General features: G+C 42.1%; 2 protein-coding genes across 6 annotated transcripts in view; one reads left to right on the plus strand and one right to left on the minus strand.

Moving 5' to 3' along the window:
* Positions 1–288: 288 nt before the first annotated feature.
* PDCD10 (programmed cell death 10) lies at positions 289–15,623 on the minus strand. 4 transcript variants are annotated; one of them, XM_041406059.1, is made up of 8 exons: positions 15,556–15,623; positions 8,917–9,131; positions 8,267–8,320; positions 6,828–6,945; positions 6,056–6,182; positions 5,634–5,712; positions 5,280–5,362; positions 289–3,087 (listed from the first exon to the last, which is right to left on the minus strand). In XM_041406059.1, the coding sequence occupies exons 2-8, from the start codon at positions 9,010–9,012 to the stop codon at positions 3,006–3,008; spliced, it is 639 nt and encodes a 212-aa protein (XP_041261993.1). In that variant the 5' UTR covers positions 9,013–9,131; positions 15,556–15,623; the 3' UTR covers positions 289–3,005. The 4 variants fall into 4 exon arrangements, with proteins under 4 accessions (XP_041261993.1, XP_041261992.1, XP_041261994.1 ...); XM_041406058.1 differs by having other exon boundaries at positions 8,917–9,123; positions 15,430–15,568; XM_041406060.1 differs by having other exon boundaries at positions 15,430–15,567.
* Positions 15,624–15,678: 55 nt separating this feature from the next.
* The window catches only part of SERPINI1 (serpin family I member 1), a 44,391-nt gene continuing 41,879 nt past the window's right edge, over positions 15,679–18,190 (plus strand). The window contains exon 1 of one of the 2 annotated variants that reach the window (XM_041406052.1): positions 15,679–15,807. The gene's annotated coding sequence lies outside the window, so the exon portion shown is untranslated. The remainder of the gene's footprint in view (positions 15,808–18,190) is intronic. The other variant, XM_041406055.1, reaches the window with a different exon arrangement.

An 18,190-nucleotide genomic window follows, 5' to 3' on the forward strand; every position in this document is an offset into this window, starting at 1 on the left:
AATGTTTAATCCACACTGACACAATCTGCTCGTGCTGGCTGGAGCCAAGGAAGGTCTGACACCAGGACACTGTGGGATTTCATACTCACCACTTCCCCTCAGCTCAACATAAACCTTGCTCTGAGCTGGGCACCTGGCACATCTCACAGACTTGGACACAAATCTGGGGATCAGGATTAAAGCTTCCAGCCAAAAACAAGCCAGCCTAAGATTTTCTTCACTTCTTTATAGGCTGAGGAAAATCAAAACAAGTGATTAAGACGGTTCTTTGCTTCATTAACAAATATACAAAGTTTTATTTTGTTTATTAGATTGGTTTTCTGTATGTTAACATTATCATAGCAGTTATAACCCACATTCACAGCAGAAATTTTCTAAGAGCATTTTGCAACACTAACTGCTGTATCAGAAATCCTTAAGAGAAACTTATCTTTTAGCTACTCAGGTAACTTGAATAATAAAGTGCAAAACCACAATAAAATTTGACAGACATATGTCCCAGCTCATATTCAGTGGAAAAGAAAGGTTTATAAGACCACTAGATATGGATTCACTGCACACAACAGAAGAGTGTGACCTGAAGACACCAGTTTTCAAGTTTTCCCATTACCAGACATTGATTACAATGAATAATTTTCCATTACTTTTAAGGGTAACATATAGAAATCACAATGAGGTTATAAATAAAACAGAACACATTGGCCAGACAACCTGAAGCTTAGCCCTGTATTTGGTACCCAATAAAAGTTTTGGGAAGAACTGATGAACAGGAACAGTTCATTTCTTGATGAAATAGCCTCTGATTTGACAAGGAACCAACTGGCAGGACATAACACAGCAGCTTGCGAGGGACACAAGTCATAAGTGGATTTTTTAGATGTATTTTCTACCACCCATGGACATAGACATGGCCTCATTCAACTTGTGATTGCCAGCACTAATTGCTGTCCTGCTCAATCCAAGAAAATGGAGAAATCTCAGAATATTATGGGAATTAGGTGCAATTCATAAACCACAACCCAATCTTTTGTGTTTCTCTGTCTCTACAGCCACTGCTGCAGCCTCTCCAGTACCAAGCACTCTTTCCAAGACAGATGAAGTATCACAAACTCCAGGGGCCTTTTCCTTCCTTCTCCCTGACTCATGGATCTTCATGAAGCCATTTGCAGCTATGACTTAACTGAGAATCACGCACAAGGAGACTACTCAAACCTTTTAGTTACAGAATGCAAAGATGCAAATTAAATATCACTCTAATTTCGTCAGCTCGAACATTGCTGTTCTTCTACCACTTGCCAAAAAATGACAGTTCAGCAGGCCAAGCTTTAAGAAATACCAGAAAGTTTGAACTATAAATTGATTCTGCATCCCTTTACTAAGCTCACTTTGCTAAGGACACAAGACACCAGTCAGAACAGAGAACAGGTTAACCAGCAAGCTTTAAGGACCACGTCCTGCTTATAGCTCTATGTGTAACCAAAAATTGCACAACATACATTCCCAAAGAACTCATTTTTACACAATACTCTCCTTCACATTGTTCTATTTGACTACAGTCAGTGCTCTCATCGAGGAAACAATTCCATGCACAGACAGACAGCAGAACATCCAGTGCTATTTGGGAGGCTGCAGTTTGCATTTCCCCCCTTTTTGATCCTTTCAGATCAGCAAATGCAAGGACCCAGCTGTTGTACCTGGGATAAGGCACTTGCCCCAGATGAGCAGTACAGCACCAGGCCAGTGTGCCAGACAATCTGCAGGGACCTTTTCTTCACCATTTAGAGCCAAACAAGGAACAGTTCTGGAGCAATTGTGCTCTTTCAGCCTGAAGTGCTCCTCCTGCAACAGCTTGTGCAGCTCTCAGAAGCTGCTTCACATTCTTCCCTAAACCTCCTAGTAATGGCCACAGATTTTGCAAACTTCCAGAGGTTTATTCTATTTCCAAATCAGCTCGAGGTGCACTTCCAAGGGATTAGTCAGAACTTGTGAAACATCACCAGGAAATTACAAAGAGAAAATTTCCACCTGTCCAGCAGCAGCTCTTAACCACCTACACAGCCAAGGTTTGTCAGTCGAGGTCTCAGATGATTTCAATTCCCTGAAAAAACAAAGTTGCCTTATGGCATGCATAGTATAGATATCACTAGTGCTACCTGGAAGAGTTCTAGCTCCAATCCTCCCTCCCAAAGGGGACAAATTCAAACCCACTTATCTGAATAGTTTTAAATTCAATCTTCGCTGCATATATTTCAAATAAATCTGTGCTCCAAACCTTGGAATAGCTTAGGAGTAAAAAAACCTGTTAACTTGCCACTAACAGAAGACTAAGAAAGAAGTGAGATCTAGTTTCTATCATAAACAAAAGCACATCTCACTTCTGGGTTTATTTATTACTTTCTCACAGACATTTTAATATAATTATTCTGGTCTAGATAACAGCCAAAATCTCAGTTTTAAGGAAAAACCCCTCATTTTACACTGATTTGAACTCCCAGTAGCTTTAAGCACCCAAATAATTTTAATTTCTTTTTCTATTGAATGAATGTTCTGCAGTTCTAGAAAGATGAGTTATGCACTTTTGTTCACATACAAAAAGACAGTCTAACAGATGTAAACTATTTATTGAATATTTGCCACCAATATTGTTAAATACATAATCTTGCAGTTTTCCGCTTTCAAGTTAAAATGTCAGAAACAGAACACCAAATATTTACAATTCTTGTAAGGAATGTTACATAATGACACATTAAGGCGTAAATTCTTTTGGCTTATAATTCTGAAAAGAATGATAATAGCAAAAAGTGATGCAAAATCTTTCTTGTGAGATTATGATTAAGCTACAATGTTTTACAAAAATATGGTGTAAGATGGCAATAATCCCATTCAAAATCCTGCATTAGGCCCCTCGAGAGGGGCTGATAATTTATACAGTCAAAACTTTAAAATTTACATATAAAGGTACCCTATCCACCATTGAAAAGTACAACTCTCAACATATACAGTTTTCAGGCCACAGTTTTGAAGGTCTGGAGTATCAAGTTGGTTTGATGAATTAGTCGGTTGGCACTTATGAACACATTTATTGCCCTGTGGAAAGAGAAGAATATTGCTTCAGACACTTCTAGAAACATGGCAGTGGAGAAACCCAGCATTACTGGCATCTAGGCTTGGAGAATTGGAAGCACAGGGATGTTCCACCCTGTGCTGACCTACCTGGAGCTCCCTGCTGGCAGCCAACCAGCCTCATTTGCATAGCTAATCCCAGGAAGGCTGTGTTGATTTGGCAGGAATTTAAAAAGAATTTGGCTCTCTATCATCGCTGACATCTCAATCCTTTCCTTCTGGGATTCAGATAACCAAAGGAAAACCATGGAACAGATGACTGGGGCTTGGAACCAGATGATCTTTAAGGTCACAGCCATTTTCTGACTCTGTGATTGTGAAACACCTTTCCAAAGATGAGCTCTTCACCCCCCCAGGAATTCCAGAATTGGCAACTCCTCCCTCTAGGAATACTAAATGTGCCCACATGTGACAGCAACACACTATTTTAGTTACCTTTCTGCACAGAGAGGTGTGGGGTCACAGAATTTTTCAGCTCAGGAATGACATCTGAGCATGGCTGGTGTTTAGTGCTGGGGGAAGCAGGGATCTCACCCAATGTGCAGCTCAGACTGACTGAAATGCCTCCTGACCTCCCAAGGATAGGAAATACATCATGGAATTTCTTACACTACTGCAAATAATTAACACACTTTAAGCTTAAGCCCAGAACATAGTCCTTCTATCCAGGAATCAAAGTTACCAAAGGCTAAACTTCTCATTTTGGTATCAAATTTAGCCCCAATTATAGGAAAATGAGAGAAAAGCAAGAATGCTTTGATGGGAACAGGACTGTACTCCCAGCTGGGCTCAAGACTTTTCTCTCCTTTATAATAATGCACCATCTCCTGGGTGCTCTCAGCCTTTGCCAAGCTCAACAAGAGCTGACATCAAAGTTGGTTCCATCTCTAAAACAGAACACTTTGGCACTGTCAGAATCTGAGGGGGATCCACTCATTCTCCAAAAGAATCACTACAGTGAATTATACAGGAATAGTGACTGCAAAACCCAAGTGAAGACCTGGAAAATGCCTGAGTTTGAAGGCTAAAATTCTCAGCTAGAAAAAGATCCAGCTGAATCATTCCAGATACTGTGAGGGTCTATAAAGAAAGACCAATAAAAATGTAAATCAAAGAGAACCCTGCACAGATGTTTTGCATTTGGATGTGATACTTCAAATAGGTAAATTTTCTCAACAAAAAAAATCCATAATTTCTTTGTCCTTGTATATGCACTGAGAAAATCCACACAGGGCCAGGAAATTTAACTTCTCATTCAAATTCAAAACTAACACCACACATGGGTGTTACATGGTGGTGAATTTAACAATTCTCCCTTTCCTCAAAGGTGAAGAAACAGCATTTTAAAGCAGCCATGGTAATGAGAGGACAAAGGTAAGGAAATAATTAGGCAACTTCTAAAAAAGACAGCTTACACCCCAAAGCCTGTCCTATTTTCCTGTTAATCATTATGTAAATTGTCAAAACAACAGTACAAAACCAACAGGACAAAAGCATACTTACTTTCCATCTTTAAAATAGGTTTTCAAAGTATCACTGAAACTTTTGGAGTATTTTACAAACTCTTTCTTTTGGTGCTCAAGTGCCTATAAAAACAAAAACACCAGGAGCAGAGTCTTAGTTCACATATTTCTGGGTACAGTGAGAACCTTGAGGTTAAACTGATCAGAAAATTAATTAATGCTACATTGGGAATAAAAATTTTGGGTTTTTTTTTTCTTTAGAATTCCTGAGACTTATCATACAACCACTCTGTTGTTAAAGCATGGTTTCATTGACCAGCTGAGCTCTGCTGTTCATCCTTGGATGCAAAGGATGCCTCTTGTGCTGCTATTAGAAATACTGGATGAAGAGCTGGTGCACATACCCGCCGGTTCTGGTACTGGTATTTCTTGAAGACATTATTTACTGTGTCAAGGAGCTCCTTTATTGCACTTGCAATGTCCCTGTTGGGCAAGAAAAAGAGAATGTCAATATCCTCAGGAGATCCCATGAAATAAAGCAGCCATGGTAATGAGAGGACAAAGGTAAGGAAATAATTAGGCAACTTCTAAAAAAGACAGCTTACACCCCAAAGCCTGTCCTATTCTCCTGTTAATCATTATGAAAATTGTTAAAACAACACTGCAAAACCAACAGGACAAAAGCATACTTACTTTCCATCTTTAAAATAGGTTTTCAAAGTATCACTGAAACTTTTGGAGTATTTTACAAACTCTTTCTTTTGGTGCTCAAGTGCCTATAAAAACAAAAACACCAGGAGCAGAGTCTTAGTTCACATATTTCTGGGTACAGTGAGAACCTTGAGGTTAAACTGATCAGAAAATTAATTAATGCTACATCGGGAATAAAAATTTTGGGGTTTTTTTTTCTTTAGAATTCCTGAGACTTATCATACAACCACTCTGTTGTTAAAGCATGGTTTCATTGACCAGCTGTCCATCCTTGGATGTAAAGGATGCCTCTTGTGCTGCTATTAGAAATACTGGATGAAGAGCTGGTGCACATACCCGCCGGTTCTGGTACTGGTATTTCTTGAAGACATTATTTACTGTGTCAAGGAGCTCCTTTATTGCACTTGCAATGTCCCTGTTGGGCAAGAAAAAGAGAATGTCAATATCCTCAGGAGATCCCATGAAATGCTGGAATTGAATCCCTTCCTAGCAGTCAAGTATTCCTCAGGGCAGTCTCTACAGAGGAAGTGTCAGACATGATGGAGGAGACCAAATGCAGAGAGCCACAGCAGTGTCCTGGGAATTCAGCCTTGGAACCAGCAAGTTTGGTCAAGTAACAGCCTCATCATTTCTAACTGGGATCAGGCTCTCTGGCAATGGGAACAATGCTGCTACATCTACAGAATTTCAGCATTCAGACCTAAATACAAGAGGTTTGACCTCTGCATCTGCACCAAAATCCATCATATTGTACTTACTTGATTGTCTGAAGAAACCTCACTCTGTCATTGATCTCATCTGGAATCTTACTAAGAATCTGTTTAAGTGCTCGTGCCTTTTCATTAAGATCTTGGAATTCAGGTTCAGGTCTTTCAATCATATACTCTGGCAAAAAGAACATAATCAAAACCACCATTAGTTTGTCCTCAAGTCTGTAGTGACAGCTAAAAACATGACACAAAAAGCAGCAGGATTGCCAGGGTGAATTTGAAGGTGAACAGCACAGAAACATCCACGAGCAGAGAACTGCAGTGAATAACCCCTGTGTGAATCAGGACAGTGCAACAATCACCTTCATTACTGCATGGTGGAAAAAGAGCCCATCTTACTTTATTTGAGACATTAAAGTCATCAAATTCAGTATTAAAATAACTTAAAGCCTGCAGTATATTCTCCTTCTGTGACAGTGTAACTGCTGCTTTTAATTTGAAGTAGGAAAAAAAAAAAAAGGATGTTATACTCCATATTTCCCATTTCCTGGTTGTTAGCATTGCAAAAGGTGAACTATGCACCCATAAAAACATAGTTCTAAACATTCATTTTCTTTCTTTCCTTGTCTTATTAGTCAAGTGTGGTGTTCAGGGAGATTTAATTTCTCCAGTAGCAGTATTCAAAAATACAAATTTTCTTCTACCACCCTGAGAAAATTCTACTGAGAAACAAATAATCTCTTCTGAAAAAAAAAGAAATACAGAATTGCATGTTACCAGTGCAATTAAAAATACAGTTATCCAACAGAGGCTTTATTACCTTCTACATCATCAGCTGCCATACGCAGAAGAGACTCTGTGAAATTCACATCCACACTTTTCTTCTCCAGAATTTTCATGATGATGTCCTGTGTAAGACCTGGATTTTCTTTTTCAGCCTATAGAGCAGAAACATTTTATATTCTTAAATATGCAAGACCTGGACACTGCAAGCACAAAGATTTTCATGCAAATTGCTTCAGATACTGCAGGAGTTTGCTAGGAACTTTGAGTGTCTAATGGCTTTAGACCAGTAGATTACATTAGAAACATTTTTCCACTACAAAATTCATTTTTCTTGGATTACATCACTGATTGTGTATAAGCAACTTTCCAATAAGCCCTTGCACTCATTTTAATTTGAGTAAGAAATGTTTTAATAAATGTCTCTAACCTGTTATATTTTCATAAACACCAAGCTTTGAGACAAAGATATTACATCCCCTGGAATTTAATTCACTCCAACACAGGTGCTACTCCCCCACCTTCCCCATGACATTTAAAAATGTGCCTCTCATGAATCACATCATATGCTCAGACATCATCTGGGAATTGCTCTTTCAGAAAAAACCCGGTTTTGATTGATGACATATCTAAGTACAGAGCTGGATTAACACTGGAGCTGTTCACATCACCTGTGCTGCTACTAAAAAACTGCTCTGTGTGGAAGAAAAATGAGCCTCTGTGGGTTTTTTAGCTGGCACTACCATTTTTACCAGCATCTCAGTTTAACATTATTTGCATCCAGCTTAGCTCCTTCCCAGAATTGTGAAAACACACAAAACCAACCCACACTTGTAGGAGCTCAACTTGAGACTTCAGCCCATCAAGGTACATTTAGATTTAAGTGCAGGAACAGGGAAGTATCCCAGAGTTGCACAGCGATGTCATGCCTGCCGTTATTTTATTTCAATATTTGAAAAGATCACCACTTCAATAAAGCAATGTAAAGGAATATCTGTATTTTCACTCCTTAGGAATACAATGGAAAAGCCAGAAGAATCTTTTTTTTTTCCACTTACTGCTGGATTTCTACACAAACACTGAACTTCATCCACAAAAAAATCTCATTACCACTCACTTTGTAAACCAATTTCAAAGTCTGCTACGTGCCTATTACTCATGAGAGCCTATTCTACAAATCTTGTGGGTTTTAGACTACATTTATTATTTATTCACTGACTGCTGCCTCATTTAAGCTTTTGTTCTATATGGACAAGAGAAGAGTCTGTTTAAAATTGCTCATTCAGATTTCTACTCATGACATCTGCAGACATTTCAAACTTCCAGTTCATGCAATTGTCCACTTTATTTTTAGACTACTGGATCAAGGATGAAATCTCAGATAAAAAGACAAGGAAACAAGAGAGCTGACCTTTTAGCTTCATCATACACAGCTTACTTTTGAAACAACATTTTTCAATGCAAGTTACTTCTCACCTTAATAAAAGCTGCTCTCAGCGTCTGAGCTGCAGATAGATTTACTCTTTCTAGCTGCAATAAAAGTTTAGAATTAATTATTAGCATTCTGTTGTTATCAGAACAAAACAAGTCAAGTAATCACACCTTGCCCCATAAAGCAGAGTGGAGAGGGGGATTGACAGAAGCTTTCAAATTGCTGGTCTCAATTCAGAGATACTGTAAAGTTAATCCCAAAGGAAAGAGTTCCCCCCACAAATGAAAACAAAAATCACTGGATGTATTTTGCAGCAAAAGTCTGACAGAAGATTGTGAGAACATCCTGACAATCTCTGATATTCAGAGGGAGGAAAATATTAAATTATGACCATTAGCAGTAAAATTAAAATGCATCAAGCTGTTCACAGGTTTGACTGTGTGTATTTCCTACCAGAGAATACCAGAGCTGGCATTTTTGTCAAAATCCTGTGTTAAAAGTAAGAGAAAAGCTCAGGACCAAGATAATCAGCAAGCTTTGATGAGCATGAAACTATTCATGGCAAGAAGGGTGAAACAATGCAGAGAGAGAAGATGTGTTAGACAAAGCTTTCCCAAGATGAACAGCATGTTACTGTGGCCTCATTTCCCAAAATAAAGGGGATTACTGCATTCCAGGGTAAACTGGAGCTCACCTCATTAAAGACAGGGTACATAACAGCATAGAGAGGCATGGAAACCATAGAAGTGGTCTCTGCTTCATTCTTCATCTCTTCCATTGTCATCCTCATTCAAAGAGCCACTTCTCAAGGAAAACACTATAGAAGCAAAAAACTCCTCATTCACTGGAATGTCTCTTCTTTTTCCTCGTTGTGCAAGAATACTTGAAGAACTTGGGAAATCTATTGTCCTTAGGGTGTGTGAGAAAAGAGAAAACAAACACACGGTTACAAATGCTTGAGAGGGACAGGTTCTGAAAATGACAAGGCACAGATCAATGTCAGTTCTATTGTGTAGAAGCCAGGGATTTCTTACTACTTGAGTCCAGCAAACATGGAATGACCTCTTGGTTTAACTTCAAAACCCTAACTGAAATCTATTAAGTGAATATTTTAAAGGAAAGGTGCTACCCCAAGTGTTTTTCCCTTCAAGTTCTTATGGAATCAATTCTCCTGAAAGCAGGGATTTTATGTGCTATTTACAAAAATCTTGCCACCACTCATAGGCAGCAGCATAAGGTTCCTGACAACTCCCATGCAGGAAAAACTTGGAAAGCACTACATACTGCAGCCCAAACCTCATCCAGATGCATTGTGACTATTAAAACTACCTATAAATACTCCATATTTTTGCACATGCACCAAGTTGTGATTCTGCTGGAGATCAGTGCCTACTTTCCACCCATCTGAATGTGAACACTACATCTTTAGTTTTATATAAGCTGAAGTCATGTTTCCACTCAGGGTGTGCCACCAGCTATGTTAACTCAATGGAAAATTATTGTTCCAGTAACTGAACCTCTGTTTTGGAAGTTCTCCACCCAGCCCAGCTCATCATATCCAACATGGAAGGATCGCTGCTCAGACCCAGAAATTATGTGGAAAATAAAAAAGGTCACCTTACAGTTGATGAAAACCCCTTGTTCCAGCCTGCTGTATGTTCCATTAATCAGATTCTTTAAAAAATATTTTATGTTACATAATTGAGTTTAAAGATCTGAAGTCCAAGTCAGAAATAAAAAGAAAGATATTAAGGGTTTTAATTTTTAGATTTGTTTGGAGGATTTAATGCACTAGAGGAAGGATTTTTTCTCCAAGCAAGCTCCAGACACCTGGCATTTGCATGTCTGTGTAATTTACTGACATTTTATTAAGTGAAAAGAATGAAATTATAAGAAACAGCAGAAACTACTCCAGCAATCAATATCACTTCCTGAGAGTATGAACAGGTTAAGAACATGCCAAGACATTTCTTCAAGCCATATTCCTCATTATACTCTGCACTGGCTACAGATCTTCAGGCTGTTTGAACAGAAGAACAGGTATTTTTTGTCCAGAGCAGATCTGTAATTGTTGAGCCATAATTATACAAGTGAAATTTGTTACTGATTAAAGTCAGCACAGAGAAGAAACTGAATGACTACAGATCTTGTGCACATCTCTTCTGAGCTTGTGAACAGTAAAAGCTGAAAAAAAATTCAACATGACTACAGTAAAAACTTTCTACAAGTCTTCTAACATGGACTGCTTACTGCAAAACCTCACTTTGTTTCTCTTGCTGTTCCAGCCTCAAAGTGCCACAGAGGAACTGATTCCCCCAGCCCCAGAAAAGGATTCCTGAGACTTTAGAAAGGGGTTTGGATGGATAAAATGCATCCACAGGGATGGAACTGCAATAGTCAGGGGTCTCACAACTTTTCACCCACCCCTGGTATTTTACAGCTGTCAAGAACACGGAGGAATACAAGTGAATATTCATCATTCCTCAAAAAGTTGAGTGTTTTCCCAAGAACTTGTTTCAGTTACATAAATTCATGCAAGGTCTGCTCACATGGGGGGAGGGAACTTGTCTGAACAAGTTTTCACTCCCTACTGCAGGTACAAGCTGTCCCATTTATTATCCATGTGTATTCCCTGCTGGATGGAGATCTGCTTGTTTTGCTGTTGAATTCCTCCTCTCTGGAAGTTCAGTGAATGTCCACTCACACACCTGACAAGCACCACCTGCATTCACAGATGAATTTATAGCACGTTTTTATCTGTAGTCTCAGAGTAAGTTTTTTAAATAGTTAATTCACTGAACATTGTTCTACCCAAAAGATTTTTATCACGGGAAGAAGGGCAAAAAAGGACAAAATTGCCATTAGATATAATTACTTTGTTTTTATGGGTTAGCAGTATCCACACACACAAAAGGAAATACTAAGTGAAATGATGGATTTTTATGATGATGAAAACCTATTACACCGTGAGCTACCATGAAGAACTCATTTTCTCCTGAAGAACCATAAGCTATTGTTACTAATCCATGGTACAGTTAAAACCCTCATATAAAAACAATTATACATTATCTATCACCCCTTTTCCAGACACTGACACTCCTAAAAAAAAAATACAACACTTGGATTTATATTAACACAAAGGATACCAATTTTGCAACTGAAGAGGTGGGTTTATATATATGTGCACACAAGAAATATTTAAGAACACCAAATGCTTTTGTTGCCAAGGTATGAAAAGAAATATATTCAATTTATCACACTGCTTGTTCATTATTTCAAAAATCTTCCTGTTTTCCAGAAGATACACTAGGAAGCATCACAGTGTCATGAAGGACCTGACTGCTAAAATTCTCAAACTGTTTATCTTTACAGTTAGGAATCAACTTCACATCTTTTGGATGCAACTTATTCACTTCAGTCTTTGTTAGTGTTAAATAGAAATAGTAATTATCTTCACAAAACCTCTGTGTTCATTGTGTTACTGAAAGTCAGTTTGTCATAGCTGCACTAAACCACATCCAAATACTCTTCAAGAAGGTTCAATCCTGATTAGGGACTAAATCCTCAAGAAAACTGAAGTTCTGTTCTATTTAGATCAATTATCAGCAAGTCCACTAACCTTCAAAATGGCCTGACTCAAGCCAAAGTTTAATGCACATTATCAGCAGCAAGGAGGAGCTTTCAGCATTTCTTTTAGGATGTGATCAAAAGCAGCTCTGCACAGCTGCCAGACTTCCTGACAGTGTCTTGTAACAGCTTAACTTCAGTTCCTCCAATCTCAAAAGAGCCTTTTCTTTGAGAGGAGTTTACCCTAGTTTCATCTGGCATCTGGTTTATTTTACATTCTCAAAAAAGGTGGAATAAGATTCCATGAGAAGGTGATTTATTAGGACAGCACAGTGGAGTGGCAGAGTTGAGAAAATCCTGGAAAACTGTAAGATGTAGAAAAGGTGTTACTCTGCTGGCAAACTTGTTAATTGGTCTGAGGGGGCAGATGAGAGAAGGCAGCAGGACACTGCCAGATCCCGAACTGAGTGTCAGCCTGATCCTCCTTTGTGTTACAGGGACCCCACAGACCCAAATCTCTGGGTGTGCAGTCAGAGTCCTGGGAGAGAACCTACAGAATGATACAGGGAATTGAAACTGAATCTGGATTTGTCAACTGTGCTAAAATACCAGTTAATACAACCCTGACTGCTCAGTCCTGACCCATCAAACACACCAGGCTGGATTCCAAGAGATGCACTAACATGGAATACGTGCTTGCACTGTCAGGATAAATCTTACATTCTAACCTTTAAGTCTCAGCACTAAAATATGATCCCAGCCAGTCAGCAAACATGGAGAGAGCTGGTATATTTTAGATGAGGAATAGATTTGGAAAGGTTCTTTGACAGACCTATTCCCCCACAGCTACCCAATGACATTTTAAATCATTCAACTGAACTTTAGCAGAAAAAAACCCCAAAAACCCAACTCCTGCCAAGAAGGGTGAAGAGCACAAACCACCACGCTTCCCACATGTACAACCACCATTGTCAGTGTCTAAGGTGACAATTTGCTTTCTCTAATGTGTCTCATTTACTGACAGACTTTTGGTCATGCACTTCAATCAAGCAGAGCTGCTTAATAAGAACGGAACCATCCCCACGTAACTGCAGCAGGCAGGATCCTCCCCAAATCCACAGCTGCTCCTAGGCCAGGCTGAACAGGAGCGAGGTTTCCATCAAAGGAAGGTGTCTGTGTAACACAATCTTCTGAAGCAGTGCTTAAAGCAAAGACAGCAGACTCTCATGATTTCAACTTTTCAAGTTTTAAACCAACAGAAATATTTGGTATCAATTGGCAGGGTTTCAGCTCTGTCATCAGCAGATCTACCTCTGCACTGATGTTGTCTCTCTTCCCTTCTCCAGGCTCCATCTACCCTAGATCTGGTAAGTGCTTAGACATTAATATTCTTTTTTTAGAAAAGTACTACAGAGGAACAAGGCCCAAGGCAGTGATTACAAATATTATTATTTCAGTGGTTGGCTTCTAGCAAAAATCACAGTTCCATTCCTGCTAGAAAAGACTACCTCAATGCCAAGAGGTTCTGCTCCACTTTTTGCAGGGAGGATTCAAGAAGAGGTTTCACCTTTAAGCTGATCTGAGATCCGTGAGTTACCAGAAAGATTCATTCAAGTCCAGGAAGAAAGAGTGGGGGAAGGGAAATAACAGCACAAATTCCACCTGAATTCAGAATCAGAGCTTGAATCAAAATATAAGACCAATGTGCACGGGAGGAGGGAGTGCAGGCAATTGACTATTGCTGTTGTAAAGTTTATGGAAGTAAAAAAAAATTTGCTTGCAGAATTTGCTCTTTTAACTATATACACACCCCACACCTGTCTGGGTAACTCTGTCATTAATGGTCACTTGAATTTAAAAAAACCCTAACCCACACATCTTTTTTTTTTTTTTGGTCAGATGTTACCTGCCACTGTATTTTAATTATCAATTGCAATTATTTCCCATTGCATAACTAAAATTATTTGATAAAAAGCTTCAAAGCTTTGTGTTTCAGATACAGAATTACTTTCCTTTTTTTTTAAACTGAGTATGGGTGGATTCACTGGGATTAGCATACAGATCAAGTATTAGGATAACAATCTGTATTTTAAAATCAGCAATGATAACAAGAGACTTAAAAGGCTTCCTACTGAACTGATTCCACATCCTACTGGTTCTTACACCAAACAGTTTCACTGCAGAGCCAATAAAAGGAATGCCACTAGCAAATAGTATTGGAGTTTGAACGTGTCTTCAAATGCCTCTCACTAGAACAGAAATGCAGTTTTCAAACATCTCCACACACATGTAACAATCACCTGCAGTGAAATTCACTCTGGCAAAGCAGAACTGCTTATGCATTTGATTACTGTAAGAGCAGTTCTATGACTAATTCAGAAATGACACAGACCTGTGATAAATCCAAGATGTCTATTTTTAGAATCATATCAACTTAAAAAAACAAAAAACAAGCCTAGCATGAAGTCAGGCTTATAATTAGTCCATGCTCTTTTGCTGGACTTCAAAATGGAAGTGATTTAATCTGTCCTAATACACCCAGTGTGTGTCTCACATGAGACCCTACAGCCTGTGCTCCAGTTCCAGCAACACCAGAACTGTTATACAGCATAACTGGAACAGGTCATGAATGTTGGAATATATAACCACAACAACATATCCCCGTTTCTCTTTCTTTTTCACCTCTTTGGCAATGTGAAAGTGAAGCCAATTACTTTACCAAACACAAATAGGTATGACACAGCTCCAAAGGGACAAAAATACATTCCAACGTGTGAACAAATACCAGAGGAGAATTAGTTCCCCTGATAACAGGAACAGCAGAATGTTTCAGCCACCCAGTATGTGCGAGCTACTGGAAAAACACCAACCCAACGCACCAGTTCAGTGAGCAACTTAATGGGACACCCCAGCCCTGCACAGCTGCCCTGACTGCTCAGTCCCCAAGGGGGGCACAGCCGGGGGAGCCTGCGGAGAAGAAATCACAGAATCAATCAGGCTGCAAAAGACATCCAAGATCATCGAGTCCGACCTCTGAACAAACACCACCTTGTCAAACACACCGTGGCACCCAATGCCACGTCCAGCCTCTCCTCAAACACCTCCAGGAACGGTGGTGACTCCACCACCTCCCAGGGCAGCCCATTCCGATGTCTAATCACCCCTCATGTGAATAATTTCTCCCTAATGTTCAACCTACACCTCCCCTGGCGCAGGAAGGGGGAAGGAGCCGAGGCGCCCTTTCTCCCTGTCCGCCGCAGCCACCTGACAGCGCTCCGCTCCGAGAGGACGAACTAAAAATAATACACACAAAAATAAAACACATCCGGGCCTGCGCCTGCGGGGCCCGGGCCGAGAGAACCAGCACCAGGCCGGGAACCCCGGAGCGGGGCCAGGCCCCAACCCCGCGGCCGCGGGAAGGGCGGGGAGAAGGACAAGCCCTCGGCGCTGCCTCAGGGCCGGAGGAAGGAGGTCACCGCCCGGCCGGGAGGGGAAGGGACACCCCGCGCACCTTCCCCGCACGGCGAGGCCGCCCTCAGCCGCTTCCTCAGCCCGGCCGCCCCTCTCGCAGCCCCGGAGGGCGCGGCGGGCCCCGCGTCCAGCCCGTGAGAGCCGGGCAGGGCAGGGCTCGGCACCTCACCTGCCCCGGCCCGCCGAGCCCCCGCTGCTCCCGAGGGGCTTCGCCGCCGCCGCCGCGCCGGAAGCGCCCGCGAGGAGCAGGAGGAGGAGGAGGAGGAGGAGGAAGATCCGCGGTGTTACCACACACCAGGCGTTGTCCGGAACCGCGCGCGGGGCCCTGGGGCTCGTAGTCCGCGCTCCGCGACCACAAGCCCCACAATGCCGAGCGGAGCGAGGGCGGGAGCGCTCGGCGGGGCGGGCCGGGGCGGGGACAGTGGCCGGGCGGAGCGGGGCTCAGAAGAGCCGAGCACAGCCCTGCACGGCAGAGCCGCGGCGGAGCGCGGAGCGGCGGCAGCAGCAGCAGCACCGCCGGGCAGCAGGCGGGGCGGCGGCAGTGCCGGTGAGTGCGCCCGTCCCTTCGCGGGGCTGCGTGGCCGAACAATACCGGGCGGCTCCTGCTTATTTCTTACACCGAGCCGAGCTCCGTGCCGGAGTAGCGGCGGTGCGGAGGAGCCGCTGCCCGTGCGGGGTTCGCCGGCGTTCCTTCAGCGCCGGAGGGAGGGACGGGCTGCGCCCGCTGCTGCGGGAGAGGAGGCGTTCGGGATCAGAGCTGCTCCTCCGGCGTGGGATAACCGGAGGGGAGCGGCAGGCAAGCCCAGGAGCCCCTCCGGTGCTCGCTGGGCTGCTGCGGGCGGCCGGGGAGGGACGCGCTCTCTCGCCGGCCCCGCGGAGCTCAGAGCTCAGCCCGCGCCCCGGCGGGAGCGCTCCGGCGGAGTTGAGCTCGGGCGAAGGAAGCGTGGCGGTGCCGTGCCCCAGAACCCGCCCGCGGTGTCCCGCGGGTCCCTGCGGCCGTCCAGACCCTTCCCAGCCCGCAGCTGGGCTTCCAGAGCCCGCCTGTGAGCGGCTTCCCCCGCCTGTGGCAGCCCCGTCCTGGCGGCTCGCTCGGCGCGCCGCAGACCGTCTGTGCGCCCCGAGGGTTGGCCGCTAAAAGAACTAAACTTGGGCATTATTTGTGGGGGTGACTCTGCTGCTAGTAAGCATTGCGGTTTGAAGATTCGAATTACGTTGTAGGAAGAGCTCAGCGATTAAAATTTAATATTAATATGAAAGCATCAACTCACTTCTCGGTCCGAATTTGCATTTCTGATGTGTCGCTGTTAACGCTCGCTTTTTAAAAATGCTGATCGCTTCTAATGTTAAGGCACACGAATTCCCCGATGTGAACAGGGGAACGAACAGCTGAAGAAGCACTGAACTTGTCAGGCGTTGGCTGTAACTTCTTGCGGTGCTGCTGGCAGGGTGGGAAGAGTTGGGTGCCTTTGGGAACAGAGGGACGATGTGCAGGTGTCCGTGTGTGTTACCCATCCACATCTCCTCCTTCGGGGTGAGCAAAGGCACTGGCTGGGGGAAAACTAGGAAACAAGGTATCTGGATTGTTACAGGTGTGAATTTTCTCCTTCCCACACCGCCTTTGTTTTAATCTCTCACATGTCAAATACTCTGCGCATCCTAGTATTAAAGGGCTGCTTAAAACCTGCATCGTGTGTATGAGTTTTGTGCTGTTAATCAGCTTTGAGCTCAGATATTCTTCAGTTTTCCCCTCATTTTTGATGCGATTTGGTGATATAGTCTAATGGAAAATTTCGCCCTTCTGTGTAGAGGAGAGGTGTTTAGTAAAATGTTGTAGCATAGATTGAGCCAAATGTCTGTTTAGTGGTATTTTATCCTTTCAGTGAAATTAGTGCGTTTTAAATAAAGCTACAAAGCTGTAGTCATAGAGCTGCTAAAACTTAAGATAGTTACCTCTTCCATCAATTTTGTGGTACTTTTCCAGATTCTGTCAGGTCTTGGTTGGACTTCTTGGGGTTGGACCGTGAGGCTTGGACTAGATTCACACTTTGTTATTTTACATCGACTGTATTTTTTTAGAATCACTCTGCCTTGGTTGAGTGTGATGAGGAATAATTGCCAAGGGAAGGGAGGGAGCAGGAATGGTTGAGGGTTATTTTTCTAAGGTGTGGGTTGTCTACAGAATTGCATAGGACAGCCTAAGATGTAATGCAATGTGAAGGCTTGTGGCAGTGTAAAGTTTCCTGTTAAAGGCAGTCATGAGTTCCAAAATTTGACCTCATGAGACTGTCTGTCCTGTATTTTCACATCCTCTAGTCCAATTTGAGTTGGGATTTTTAAATTTGCTTTGAGTTTGTCTCTTCATCCACCGTTGTCAGGGATTTGCTCACGTGTAGATGAAAGTTATTCATGAACGCGTCAGTCATCTCCTTTTGTATTCGGGGTGAACAGTTCTAGGAGCACTATTGTAATGACTCTCTTGAAATTTATTCTGTGGATGTAAATGTTGTATTTATGTGTAGCTTAGTTCAGTTTATAACCTTGTGTATCACAGCATGTAGCAATGAAAATGGGTTAGTGCTGGTAGAATTCTTCACAGCAAGATCTGACTGCTCCCTGTTCTTTAAAGGCTTCTGCGACTAATGTTTTACTTCTCAAAATTTCAGATTTGTTTTTTGGGCTGCTCATCATCAGTGAAGACACATTGTTGGCATGCCTGAATACCTTTTAAAATAATTTCTAGCAATTTGTGTTCTGTGTGGGCAATACATTATTCTGTCTGTGTAAAGCACAGGCTGAATTAATATAGGGTACATCTGTCCTATACTGAGTCTTCAGGCTGTCCTTATCTGAATTAAGCTGTGTGTTCAAAATAACGTTAAAAATTGGTGTGTAAGCATGGTTTTCAAAGTTAATATTTGGTTTTCTCTATA

The sequence above is a fragment of the Onychostruthus taczanowskii genome, unplaced genomic scaffold (assembly GCF_017590055.1).
Source record: "Onychostruthus taczanowskii isolate IOZ18803 unplaced genomic scaffold, ASM1759005v1 scaffold24, whole genome shotgun sequence".
NCBI lineage: Eukaryota > Metazoa > Chordata > Aves > Passeriformes > Passeridae > Onychostruthus > Onychostruthus taczanowskii.

Bases quoted from the DNA above. Each gene is read 5' to 3' on its own strand.
- PDCD10 (XM_041406059.1), bottom strand. From the start codon at position 9,012: ATGAGGATGACAATGGAAGAGATGAAGAATGAAGCAGAGACCACTTCT. The intron at 6,946-8,266 runs GTGAGAAGTAAC...TCTGCTCTATAG, and splicing joins TGAGAGCAGCTTTTATTAAG to GCTGAAAAAGAAAATCCAGG. The intron at 6,183-6,827 runs GTAATAAAGCCT...TCTTTTTGCCAG, and splicing joins GGCAGCTGATGATGTAGAAG to AGTATATGATTGAAAGACCT.